This window comes from Hirundo rustica, chromosome 7 (genome assembly GCF_015227805.2).
Source record: "Hirundo rustica isolate bHirRus1 chromosome 7, bHirRus1.pri.v3, whole genome shotgun sequence".
NCBI lineage: Eukaryota > Metazoa > Chordata > Aves > Passeriformes > Hirundinidae > Hirundo > Hirundo rustica.
The window spans coordinates 27,113,684-27,127,689 of record NC_053456.1 but is presented as its reverse complement, the minus strand read 5'-3'; the positions used below and the strand labels follow the sequence as shown (position 1 = coordinate 27,127,689).

Sequence of the window (14,006 nt, the reverse complement as noted above, 5' to 3'; positions counted from 1 at the left end):
ACCATGTAACAGTTCACCTGCAGCTGCTCTTACTCTTATCTCTTGCAGGTATTTCACAGAGACTTTGTTACTAGATTTTGTTATGTGTGTGTTTTAGCTGGTGCAAGTCTTCAGAGACTTGCTGCAGACTTTCTCAATCTATTTTTAGTTGTGTTGATTGTCTTCAGTCAAATTTAAAGGCTCAGTCGCAGGATACAAAGCTACTGTTCGCTAGCCTATGTTGGCCATCTTTCTGCACGGTTTCAAAGCAGCTTGGATGTAGTTTTGGAAGGAACAGAGTCAAACTATACTGCAGACAAAAGATGATCAAAAAGTTTAATTTAGAGTATAATCGTTGTTCTAGGTGACCTTCTTTAGGCAAAAAGCTGTCAAGTTTGTAATTTGTCTTGACAAGAGTGCCAAAGCTGCTAATTAAATGGAGTAAAAAATATGCAGGTTAACAACAAATTTCAGAAGATCAAATCTTAGGGACAGAACCGAAGAGCCCTGGTCTTTCTTTATAGGTTAGCTGATAGATAGCTGGTTTCTAATTATCTGTTAGAGTTATGTAGCAAGGGCAGCCTCAGTTGAGAGTAGAAAGCCGTGATTTGTAAGGAATGTTCCATTTGCATTAGTGTGAGATGCAGCCAGGGTTGAGCGGGGTTAGTGGCAGTTCTCTCACAGGAGAGCTCCTCACTGTGTGCCAGACCGGTGTTGGCATCAAACCCTTGCCGTGTTCAGAGCGCTGCATCACTGGTGCTTCTTGCTTTCACAGGTTTCTTTGGCTTCTTTCACTACTTTCTTACATGCTGTTTTATGCAAGATACCTCTTCTCTTTTCAGACTCAGCCTTTTAAAGCCCTTAAGAGCTGATTTAAAATGTGAGCACTGATGTTCCTCCTTGTTTCTCTGGTGTTATGTGGTTACCATTAAACATACCAAGATGTGCATTCCAGCTGTCCTAATGGCCAACCAGGGCAGAAAGAGGTCCCTAGTTGATATGCTGTAACTGTCCATGTGATACCCTTCAATCCCAGCAGTGTTTATTCCATTCCATGGGCTATAATCTGACCAGTCCCTTTTCTCCAGACACCACACATCATCATTTGAATAAAGCGATGCATAAAAAGCATCTTCAGAATGAAGAATCATTCGTTCATCGAAGTGAGTACAAAAATTAGAAAAATGAGTTAACACAACAAATCACTTTCTATGCTTGTTTCCTTAACTAAAATTCACAGTGGCAGTAATAGCTGGCCTTGCCTGTCAGTTTTCACAGTCATGCTTTGGCTGCTTGTTCCTCTGTTATGATGCTGGTTTCTTGAATCCCTTTGGAGTTTTGGAAAGAGGAAACCAAGTCATCTTTTGGCAGCCAAATGGTCTCAGGCATTGTTATCTTATCCCTCTGAAGCTGTTGAACCCAGGAGCCTAATCTTTAACATACTTTCATTTCCTGCTTGGTTCCTTTTAGCAACAGCTTTTGATTGAAATCTGTAGTCAGGCAAGGGTAAGTATTTCAAATAGGAATGTTTAATCAGTGCATTTAAAATGCTGATAAAATTAGGAACTTTTGTTTTTGTGTGCTATATATATATATATATATACACACACACATATTTGGGCAAATATTATAATTGGTAGTATGCTTCTTATGTTGTGAGGTATTTTCCCTATTGGCATGAAAGAGTTGATTTTTTTTAAATTGAGTTTTTCTTTTATACACTGTTGAAATAAAGAAGTGTTCCAATTAGTGTTTGATTACCAAACAGTTTCATTTGTTGTCATAGCTCTCTGCGGTTCTGTAGAATGTGTGCCAGGGGAACACCATAAAGTCATTCTGACTTAATAGCAAGGCTTCATACCTTTCTTAATCTTACATCTCCTTGTTTTCCTCCTTAATGCTTTCTTGCAGACAGAGAACGAGAGCGTCAGAGAGTATCTGTGGAATCAAACCCAAAGACTATGAATGGAGTAGAACAGCATGAGCTCCTTCAGTCATCAGTTCAACTCCAGTGTAACCTAGGCAGGCCAAAGTCAAAATCTTCCTCAGTTAAATCACCCAATGCGTCAACCCAGCTTGAGACAAAGACAGATGATTCTCTCAAAAAAAGAGGTAAATTGGGTCTCTGGTTGCTGTGTTCTGAGGTCAAAAACAGCTGAGGCCTCTAGGAAAAAAACCCTGAATTCACATAAGTTAAAAAGAGACGTGTTGGAAAGTATGAGCAGAATTATAACAACATGAATAAAACTATTTAAGGTCTGTTTAACATATTAAACTGAATAATTTGAACTAATAATGCCTTTCTAATATTTGTTTGATTTGGGGGGTGCGTTTCAGCAAACATGTTTAGAAACTGAAGAGCATTAGGGAGGGACTGTGGAAAAGTTGGATTTATGGACTGCAGTAGAATAACCACTTGATTCTAATCTGGGCAAATAATATGTTGAACTATTCCTGGTGCCTCATTCAGAAAAACTAAACCCAACTTTCTGACTACCATGCAATTTTTGTTTTCTATTTTAGGGCCAAACATTGAAAAGTCAGTAAAAGACTTGCAGCGTTGCACTGTTTCTCTAACCAGATATCGTGTGATGATCAAAGAGGAAGTGGATAATTCAGTGAAGAAGATCAAAGCTGCTTTTGCAGAATTACACAGCTGGTAGGTAAATCAGCTGCAGAGAGCCATCAGCTCCACTTGGAAAAGCGACTAATTGAGCCACTGGCATTAGTGGGGAGGGGTCACTTACACTCTCTTTGTTTGTGGCATTTGGTTTCATTTAAAAAAACATGGTGCCATTAAGCAACCTTCCTCACCAACCAGGAAGTAATATATGCATATATTGTATACATACATAAAGTTCTTTGAAAAAACACTCAAGTTTTTTTACTCCTAAATTATCCATCTTGACCTAATTCTTTTGTATCAGATTCAGTGGCAACATATATGAGCAAATGAGAGCTGTCTGGGATTTTCTGAATACTCTTTTACCTTCTTTAAATCTCTTCTTTCTATACTGCATCTTTGATCTTATCTCCTTTGGCAGACAGTCCTTTACTGTCTCTTCATGTCCCATCATCTTTGCTTCTTATCCTACCATTGTTCTCTTAACTTTCCCTCATAGTTCCTTCTCAGTTTCCCATCCATCATTTAATTTCCAGTTTGCATCTCTAGTTCATTCTTCTTCCTCATTATTTTATGTCTTCAATCTATTTTTTCCATTGTAATTTTGATTACTGTGGAGCTTCAGCTTGTATACCTATGCCCTTTCAAAACTTATAGCAGAAATAATTGCTGTAGTAGCAAGTTGTATATTTGGTATATTCTTGTCATAGAAAAGTATTTTCTGCTTTGAGTTTCACTCGGCCTTGGTTAAACATAGATGTCATATAAAACCTATGCATTAGACAGTGTTGAAGTAAATGGAAGAAATCATGTTGAAATGTACAATACCTGGTTACAAATAAGAGATAAAAGCTTTTCCCCTTTAATTCAGTCACTGTATTTGTCAGTATTTTTATGAGCATATCTTATAAAGAGCAGTAATATTGGCAGAAGTTTAACTTTGGACTTCAGTGGTGTATTCATTGTCTTCAAAGGTGCATCTAAAGCAACTTTAGGGCTGCTGGGGCTCCAGTTCTGTATGGGCAGAAAATCCAAGTGCTGCTGAGCTGATTTTGGGGAAGATTCTGGTTCACTGAGCCCAGTGTGTAAAAGTGTACTTTACTGTATAGCAGGGAGAGCTGTGTTTCTGTCTCTCCAGTGAATATGAGCTGTGATCACCCGTTGTACTAAATTTGGTACTATTGTCAGGATTGTTCTGGAGCCATTACAGTGATTTTTGCTTATGAACTTAAATGTAGTAAGACTGTTGGGATAGAAAAATTGAGTTCAACAACTCCTTGCACCTTTTTTTGGTAGTTCTCAGAGGGGACCTTTTCTCTGAGAAAACTATAGTTGAATCTCATTTGCTCTGTAGTTCACACTCACTTTTTTATTTTTGGTAGCAGCATTAAAAATACCTTACATCACATGTCTCACCTTGGCTGCAGGCAGTCACAGACAATTCAGTCTTCAAGCAGTTGTCACTCTGGTCATGGAACAGACTTAGAATTCTGTCCTGATCTAAAAGGGCAGGGAGGTAGTAAGTTCAGAACTGAAATTCTTCATTATTCATATTTTAGTTTGAAAAACAGTAAAGTGTGTTGCCTAATACTAAAATATCCCAAAAGAGTTTGTAAAATGCAAGTACTTAAAATGATGAAAATAGCCTGGAAAACTTTTCAATAGGCTTCATTTCATTTTGCCTCCTACCAGCTTCAGTGCCTAAATTACTGAAGTGGAGTCTGCTGGAAGCTCTAGAGTGTAACAGATCTGTGGTCTGAATATTTGTGCCTCAGCAAAACATTGCAACGAGGACAGTACAATGTCAGGAGCTGTTTATGGAAATCTTAGTGCTGGCTATGTTGCTTTTGGCAGTTCATAAGTCTAACATTTAGGTTTTTCTTCAGATGAATGAAGGGGATTTTTTGTTTAAACAGTAAACTGCCTGACTTAACACCTTCTTTGCTGAAATTAAAGAGAGTTTTGTGATATTTCATATGATCTTGTGGCCAGAACTTTAAGGAAGATGGGCACAGCTGTTTTAATGCCTTGTTTCCAAAAAATCCCTGACAGCTGCTGTAGATTTACTGGATTTGGGTAGAAATCACCTGAACCAGTGATACATATGGCTTCAGACTTCCTACAAGGATGGCATTGTATTTCTGAGCCGCACACTTGAGTGTGTGTTATTTACGTGGGAGTTTCCTCGTTCCAGAATTGAACAAAACATCCCCAGTGCTAGCAGGAGGATAAGGTTTTAAGTGAGCATATTTATTACCCTCCTTTGGCATGGAGTTTCACTGGGACATGATCAACTTGCCTGTCATGGAAAAATGAAGGAATTCAGCTAAACTGTTGCTCCCAGAATGCTATGGAGTGACCAAAGCAAGAGCATGATGTCAGGTCTCCATTGTGATCGTGATTCCAAAGCTTTTTCCAAGTTCCTCTCCCAGTTCCTGCTGGAGTGTGGGCAGGTACAACAACAGCCACCAAGTGCTGTCTGTGTTCAGAACTGCCAGGAATACTGGAATGAGCTCAATACTGTAACCCCTTCCTGTTACACACAGCTGTCACCACCCAAGGGGTTTTAGGGAAGCCAAATTCAGTCAGAAGCTTTTAACTTGCATTGCAGATGAATCCTGAAACACATACTAATTTGTCTCTTTTGGGTTTATTTTTCTTCCTTTGATTATAGGATATAAGATCACTTTTGTCCTTTATTGCTATCAAGGTCAGAATCAAAACTGCATTGCAAGAGTCAGTAATATTTTTGACTTTCTGATGATCTGTTTTGGTTTTTTAAACCTTCCCATTATTTTACCAATTACAGAAAGAATGAAGAATGCAAAGATAATATGATATGTCTTCCTCTTACTTCCAGACAGTAAACAAAACCATTATTATGGAGTTAAATGAATAGCACATGTGGCCTAAGATGTCCTGAAAGCTTCAGCAGAAGCATTCACAAGAACTCTTTTTAATAGCAGAAACTACTGAGTGATAGCTGCCAGTGAAAATCCGTGTTTCTGTCTGGCTCATTATTTCACAGCTTGGCCTAATAGGGAAGTTACTCCTGAACAGGAGTACTATACTGCTATTTAAACAGTCATCTATCATTTTGCAAAATACTGCATACCCTCCCAATCTGCAAAACAGTGCTAGGGAGCAGATGTGCTGTGAACCCCTGTAAAAGCTAGGGGGGAGAATGCAATGCTTGCTTCAGTTTTGACTTTGTAGTAAAATGGGGCAAATAACAATCCCAGGAAGATGTTTATATAAAAACATTGCATTGGGCTCACTTCCTAAAGAGCCTCACTGAAGTTTCTGCTAACTGGAGTAATTCTCTGTGTGCTCTGAAGTAGTGATAACAGCTCGCATTTATTCAGTTCTTTTCATCCCAGAAGACACTACAGCACTTTACAAGCCGTGGGCTGGACCAGGCAGGGCACTTTGCCGCACAAGAAGTCTTTTGCAGTCTCAAGTGGACTCTGATCCAGCACTCTGGTCACCCCTGCTCTTGCTGGGTTTTCTGTGACATTGCTTTCCCAAGTCTGTGAGAGCACTCGGCAAAGCAAGCCGAAGGGCTGTGTTCCTCAGGCTCACGTGCACCTGAAAGTTAGGAGAAAAAAGCTTCTTGGTAGTACTCCTTGATCCAGTATTTCTCCTCGTTGCATTCAGCTTTGGTGCGTGGTTTTCAGGAATGGTTTTCACCTTAGTGTGAGCGAGAAAGAACATGAAGTGCTCCCTTGCTACTTGGGATATAAAATACATCAGAATATAGCCACATCCCATGTTAGTGTGGAGCACAGAAAAGAAGGCTACCAAATAGTCCTTAAGTTCCAGGGAAAAGTTAAGAGAGCTACATGACCTCTCCTCTCACTAGAATGCACTTGAGACATTTGTTGCCACGCTTAAAACCTACACGCATTAACTCTGTTCTCACTTCTTTTCCACCAAGTGACTGAATAACCATGCTGGGGATAAAAGGAGAGCCCCAGGAAATCTGAGTGAAATGTGTAGGGCACAAAAGGAGCCACAGTTCCCTGTAACACCTCTTGCCAGAAAATAATTTTCACATATTGGGCATTCGTACAGTCATATGGAAAACTAAAAGGAAACATCTGCTACTTGCCCATATGGTCTGCTGCCAGCCACAAAGAGTCTGTAGAAAACAGAACCAGGTTTAATTACACTGCAGGCAGAACTGAACCACATAAGTACAGGCTTCTCTTTTTTTTTTCCTAACATGTTGGTGTGTCCAGTGCTGTGTGAAGAGCATGAAAATCAACACAACTGAATTTTCAGAGTGAAGAAAAAGCAGTTGAAAGCTTTTCCATAGGCTTAAAAAAATTCATAGATTTTAAAAAAAAATTATTCTGACATAATGCTGGGAAGATGGATTTTGACAATACTGACAAATTAAAAATATACTAAAATAGGTTCAGGGTAACAATTAGAAAGCATGTGCTATATGTTTGGGGAAGATGAAGCAGTTTTTATTTTGGTTTCTAAGTTAAAGCAGAGGAGTGGTTGAATGAGGGAAGAAATAATCTAAAAGAACAGAATTATGTCTGTACCTACATAGTTGTGTCTGTACTGACTCAGTGTGGGGTAGTGAGCAGTGGTGCCAGTGCTCACAATTGCAGAACAGTGAGAACGCAGTGGCCCCTTTCTGGGACCCCTAATTGGCAAGCTGCAGAGATGATGGTTTTCTGTAGCCCAGAATCACTGGCACCAGATGAGAGCTGCCTGCTTGTGCTGCGGTCGTTTGGAGATGGGCAGATGGCTGGAAATGCCAGGACTAATATTGCTTTACACTGAACAGAGTTCTGTGCTGGTTTTCTCTCCATTTCCAGGCCGTTCTTCTGAGGTTTCTGTCTGTCTGACAGCTGACCTTTGGTAGTCCTGCCTCTAAAGTCCAGGTTTTCGAATCCTCGTGCAGTTCCTTGTGACGTTTGTCTGCCCATCGGTCACGCGATCCATCCTTAGCCTTGTCAGAGAAGATAAAAATGATCTCCTTGCATTCAGGTTTCCTTGGCCCCACTGGGTTTTCAGGTGCCTTCAAAGATAAGTGCTTTCACCAAGGTCCCTGAGCCCTGGCCTTGCTGCCTGGGTAGTCGGGGAGAACCTGATCCAAGAGCTCTGGCCCAGGCTGGGTTCCTGCCTGGAGAGCTGCAGCACTGGGAGAGGGGCTTGTGCTGGCACTCCTCTCGGGACCTCCAGCAGGCTGGGATCACCCTTGCTGTGCATTCGTGGAGAGAACAGACAGACTTCATGGAGCTGGGGGCAGTCAGGTTTCAATGAGATACGTAAGTCCCCCTTCTGACCCCTTTGTCTCTTACAATTACTTCATCACAGTATTTTTTTAACAAGTTTGTGAAGCTAGATTAAAGAGGTGAGATTCAAAGGTGGATTACGTTGTTTCGTAGATGTTGTCTGTATTTTATGGCGCTGTATCTCCTCTCTTCCCTCCCAGTCGTTCATAGGTGTGTTTGTCATCCTCAGTAACACACGGAACACGCAGGTTTTGAGGCCGTGCAGGAAGACTCTTGATTTTGTGCATGTCATTGTGGATGGAAAGTGAATATCTCCTTTGTGATCTCACTGTTGTCGGACTCGTGAGAAATCTAGTTTACTAAACACAGAAAGAGAATAATTGACTTGAAAAATTTCAGCTGACATTACACCAAACAGCCAGATCTTTCTTTGGGGCCACTTTCCAATGTGCTTTGGGGAAAGTTGCCTCTTCTCTGTAGCAGGAGCTCAACAGCTATCTTCTCCTTGCTGGAGTGTGTTTAGACTAAAATACATAAAACCAGTAAGGTATTCAGATACCTCAGGAATCAGATGAGAACTGAAAGAAATACTTTACAGGTTTATGTAAAAACGTGTGGGCTAACAAGCCGTGGTGCAACTCACACTCACCATTGTTAAAACTGCCACATTGTGAGACGGTGCCTTCATTTCTAAATAACTAAAAGTTAGAAATGTTCTTTCAGGAAAAGGTTTTCCATGTCAGTTTTTAGCTTAAACAGTTTTTTGTAATGAGGCAATAAATTTCTAATTGTTTGTAAAGAGATCTTAAAAGAAAATTACAAGTAGACCTTTAATTATGGTGTATTTATGACACTGTACTGACTGGCTGCTAAAGAGAACAATGTTAGTGAAGGCAGATAAAAAATTACCCAAAGTCAACTTGAATACCTAAAAGCCTTTGGGCATTTTCAGTTCCTCTAGATTGTGCTCTGCAGAGGGAAGGATTTCAGTGAAATTATGCTGTCTTCTGTGTATCTTCTAATTGTCAGTCTGTACTAGTGATCAAAATGAAAATTCACGTAATCTGGTTTGCTGTGTAAACGTTGTACGTATGCTAATATGGTGATCCAATAACCTTCAAGCATTGTGAACATTTAAATAATATTGAGCTAATACTGGAAGAATATAATCTACTGAAACATTGCAAAATATGTAATGTACCAGCTTTTCCTACAAGGTATTTTCTACTGAATATATATATATATTTCCTATTAATATAAAGAAAACTTGAAGTATCATTTCTCCAGTTACAAAATAGCACGGCTAGTCAGCAATCCTGTAACACTTGTAATCACCTAGTACAAGTGATTGGGTGTTACATTTATATTCTCATCACATCATTTTAGTTCCTTGTGCCAAAAGTTTGACAGGGACAAGTTTTTGGATTGATGTGAATGATTCTTTCGTGAAATACACAATTGGATTAGAGATTTTTATCAGTTTTCTTTTCACACTGCCTATGGGTCAAGTATGTTCATGCTAGAAGAGAAATACGTGCAGGAAAAAAGCATAATATTTAAAGACCAATTCAGAGCTTATCAGGACCATTTCATAAATCTGCATGTAACCTCAGCTTAAGTACAGCAAAGACAGTAGCAGTACTTTCATCCCTCAAACTTGCTTGGGCTTGTCAGCAGCTTTCAATCAGCACAGCTTCAAGGAGCTACTGGGGTCTGTTCCAAAGTGTTGACAGAGCAACATCACTGGAGTATGTTGTATTTCTGTTGATGCCTAAACTCTCAGACTCTGCCAGTGTCTCATTACTCTAATTCCCTTCCTCATGAAAAAAGGGTTCAAATTGTAGCTCAGTGTTCAGGAGCTCCAGCTGAACCAGCCCCCAGAGCATGGCCAGGAAAAAATAGCTCTTTCCCCTTCTGGACGAAGAGCCCTGCTGCAGTTAGCCAGGATGCCACAGCTGCCACTGTCTTCCTCAGTCTCCAGAACAGCAGTCACTCTCAAACTGTGTACAGAACTGGTTGAGGGGAGAGTAGAGTTTATTAAACCTCCCCAAGGAGGAAATTGGCATTTTGAGGAGTTTAACAGGGTTATGAAAGGACTCTTTCGAATTACACTTAACAGTAACCTCTGTGCCACGCAGCTGGGGCTTACCTTTGTGAGCTGTGTCAGCATGTCTGCCTCCGTGTCAGCTTGGACTTTTTATTTCCCCGGCTCTTCAGGTACAATAGGTTTGTCATAATACCTAGAAGAGGCAGAAGGAAAGAGAAGATTCTGGTCATCAGGAAGCCTTGTGATTCTCATCAGTAGAGCTATAAATCAGCCGGCCTGGCAATCTGAAGCAGCTTTTTTTAAAGAGACACTAATAACTTTAATGATTTTAGTGGCATTTGGAGGTATTGCAGCTGACTGAAAATATCTTTTCTTTAGCACTGTGCAAAAACTAGATTTCATGCTGTAAACTAGAGGAAGATTAATTTGTTTCCACTAATGTCAGAACAAATTCAGAATTTGTTCTGAGTATGAAACTGTGAAATGAGGCAGCTGTCAGCATAACTTGCCCCATCACTGCTGTGCCAGCAGCTCATTGTAGTTTGGCATTTGCAGCTCTTTTGCCATTGTACACTAGTGTGAATCCTGCCAGCCTCTGTAAGGCCAAGGCACGAGTACTGTTCGTTTGACAAGGAACAGGGCACTTAGGTTTTTGCCTTCAAAATCACTTCAGCAAAACGATTCCTAGAGAGCTGCTGTCTCTCCTGCTGCATCTCATATCTCTTCAGCGGCAAGCACTGGCTGTGTCTCATTTGCATGCCCTCCATGTTAAGCCTCTGCTCTGCCATGTCCCCTGGACAAAACTGTCTCCTTCCTGAGCCCCAGTTCAAAATTTCACCTGGATATGAAGCTGAAACAGTGCTAAATCCCGTGCTTCAAACTGCAGATACTCACCTGTGGTGAACAGTGTTACGGTGCTGATAGCTCAAGTTTGGTACCCAGGTCCTGATCCTGAAAACATGAGGGGTAAGAAAAGGAAGAATCAGTCCTCTCAGGAGACAGGAGTGGTAAAGGGAGACAGGAAACAGAGATAATAATGTTACTCTGGTTTTTTCTATCATCAGTCATAGAGATAAGGCTCACTTGATTCAGATCTGTCCGAGTCAGGTCAGTGAAGGGGGCAATTGAGTCCCAGTGTTTTGTCTACTACTGCAGGAGAGCCTATGGACTGATGATTAGGACATGGATTCGGGTACATTCAAAGAAAAAAGTGGTTCTGAGTTGTGTGTTTGTCACCAGAGTCACAAATAGTATGTGGGAATATATTCAGGTGTTGATATTGATATTCAAGGTAAGGAGAAAGCGTGCCTTCAGCCATGCCTTTCAGATTTTTAGTGCTCAGAGTAATCAGAAAAAATTGACAAGATTATGAACTCTTCAGAACATGAGCGAAAGTAGTATGTTCATGATTTTAAGCCTGGTTCCAAACATCTGTAGAAAGCCCAAGAGAAACAACATAACTGGAGAGGAAGGAATTAGCAGAATGTTTTCCCTCAGGTGTCTTTAGATCTGAAATGCATTCTGTTCCTCACCCTGCTAGAGCTCAAATCTGGTCACACCTGAGTGTGCAGAAAGTTCCTGTGGCACTCAGTATCCAGTTCTCCACGGCACACCAAAGGCTGCAGGCTGTGCACTGGAGTGCACCAGCTTGATACAACTTTTCCGTGCCAAATGGACACTAAAAAGCATTAAAAGAAAATGCTTTCCTGGGAGGAAAGCTTCGAGCAGTTCTCAATAATGCTTTTGCTGTGGTCTAATCACAACCACTGTATTAAGGCTGAGCAGGGCATTTTTCCAGAAAATACATTAAAAATGGTTGAACTCCCAAGTTAAGGAGCCATTTAGTTTAAGTGACTGTCAGACCTTTGTGTGAAAACAGTGGGATACTAGCAAGAATGAGAGACAAGATTTGATCCATTGATTTTTCCACGCTGTTCTTGTCCTTTCTCCTTCTATGTGTTAGAATTAAGATTTCTCTTTGTATTTGTCATTTGTCTTTTTTTTTTTCTCCCAACGCCGGAGTTTTTTTCCAGTTTCCTGTCTGTTGTTTTCATTTGCTTATAACTTCGATAAATTCTTCTTGGAGGCAGTGTTGCTCTGTTTTGCATTTGCTGGTGCTGGTTGGCCTAGGACATTTCTAAAGAAACATTAACTTTTCCCATATATGACATATGGCAGTTTATGGTTTCCAGGCTGAGAAATGTGGTTGTACGCTTCCAGATGAAAATTAGTGTGTTCCTTTCCTTTAGCCAAGAGACAGAGAGTGCATGTCCTTTGCTGATATAAATTAGTATAGCTGCGTTGTCTTCAGGGAAAGAAAACCTTTTCAAGGTTTGTCTGTTAAAGAAACTTCATTTCTTACATGGACAAAGGCACCAAACAGTTTCTCTCTTGTATTATTCTTTAATTTTTCCAGTGCTAGTTTATAGCTAGAAAGAAAAAACTCATGTGGTTGTTCTTTAAATTCGTCAGTCAGGTCCTCTGCTGCTCGTCCAAACGCTTTTCCTGAAATGTTTGTCGGAGATCAAAATGAGACATTAGGAGAGGAAAACTGTCTAGTAACAGATAAGATTTGACTATAAAGTATGATAAATATAGGACCACTATAGCCTTGTTTTCATTCTGGTATTAAAAGCGATTTTATTTGGCATCAAAATAAAATGTCAGGGGCCACCAGTTTACTAGGGATCTGTTGTTAGAGTGCAGAGAGGACAATCCTGGAATGAATGAGCTGCACTAAAACACTCATCCTGATGAGCTCTGCTGTTGTGACCTTGTTGCTTCAATATGTATTCCAGACAAAAGTTGATGTTGATATAACCTCTTTAGTGCACTAGGGAGGCACTTCGATAACAAAGACAGAAAAAGCAAAAATCTGCAGGTTTTTTAATTTAAGAGAAAGTAGTAAAGATAACTAGATTCTCTTTGGGGAGGACAGAACTAAGTACGAACTTTAAAGACTCATTTCAGACACCTGTTGTGAAAGTCAAGGAAGTTTATTAAACCGCGTCGTTACAAAAGCTAATTGAAAATTGTTTCATTCTGAGAACATATGACTGTTTAGATTAGCGAGCTGCAATCATCACCTGCTTATTTGGCAGGTGATGCTTAATGCTTATGCCTAGAGAATATTGAGTGCCAACTGGAACAAGCGTGTCCTTCCATTGTCAGAGCCTGCCTCTTAACTGATTTGCTCTACCGTAAAAAACTCCTGCTGTTTGATTTCCTCTGGCGTGTAGGTCACACTAAATCGATCTGGCAGGCTGAAACAATAATTTTCGTCTTTTTCTATGGATGAACACAAAAAAATGTGTTACACTGTGATTGTGTTGTCTTGCTGCTACCTTTGCCATCAGCCAACCTGCTTCTGTCCCTCTTGTGGGCTACTGGGAGGCAGTGTAAAGGTCTCCTCCTCTTCAGGGGGCATGGTAGACTGGGAAAACTCAAGGACAGAAGACTGCAGAGCTTCTGTTACAAACCTCCAGTGTGAGGTTGGTTGGAAGATTTCAAGGAAGGATGAATGGCACTTGAACATGTTGTAGCTGGTAAATGTTTGGTCGTCAGCTGTGTGTTTGCCACATGTTCCCCACACCACAGTGGTGAGCACTGCCTTCTCACCAATCTTTCCCTGTTTTAGTAAAGGACCTGTCAATACTTCTCTCTTGAAGTCTTCTGTCTCTCTTTACTGCCCACTGAGCTCTGCAGGATCTTCCCTTTCTTACGAAGGATGCTCTTGACAAATATTCTGGGTTTAAGTTTTCTGTAATGTCTTCCTCAGTAGAAGCCTGTTCACGTGTAACTCAGTGTCTTCACTGGGTACAAAAGGTAATGTTTAAGGTGGATTTTACTAACAGGGTTGAGAGCTGCACTCTTTCTTCCCTTGAGTGCGTGCCTAGATGTACTCCTGGTGTTTGACCTACCTTTTGCAATTTCCCCCCCAGCTGCTTGAATTTACTCACGCAATCACAAACATTAACCTTGGCGGTGTTCATTAAACGTGAACTTAACTTTGAGAATAATCTAGTGAGGGGAAAACAGAATGGCACCAGAGCACTGTCCCCTGGAGAGCATTCTGCAGAGATGTTACTCCACTGGACATTGG

The 14,006-nt window shown here is 40.6% G+C and overlaps 1 protein-coding gene across 4 annotated transcripts in view; it reads left to right on the top strand.

Moving 5' to 3' along the window:
* The window catches only part of SPATS2L (spermatogenesis associated serine rich 2 like), a 147,064-nt gene that overhangs the window by 122,076 nt on the left and 10,982 nt on the right, over nucleotides 1-14,006 (top strand). For all 4 annotated transcript variants that reach the window (XM_040069701.2, XM_040069703.2, XM_040069700.2 and 1 more), the window contains 2 exons: nucleotides 1,891-2,091; nucleotides 2,503-2,638. In XM_040069701.2, the coding sequence (XP_039925635.1) occupies nucleotides 1,891-2,091; nucleotides 2,503-2,638 (337 nt within the window). The remainder of the gene's footprint in view (nucleotides 1-1,890; nucleotides 2,092-2,502; nucleotides 2,639-14,006) is intronic.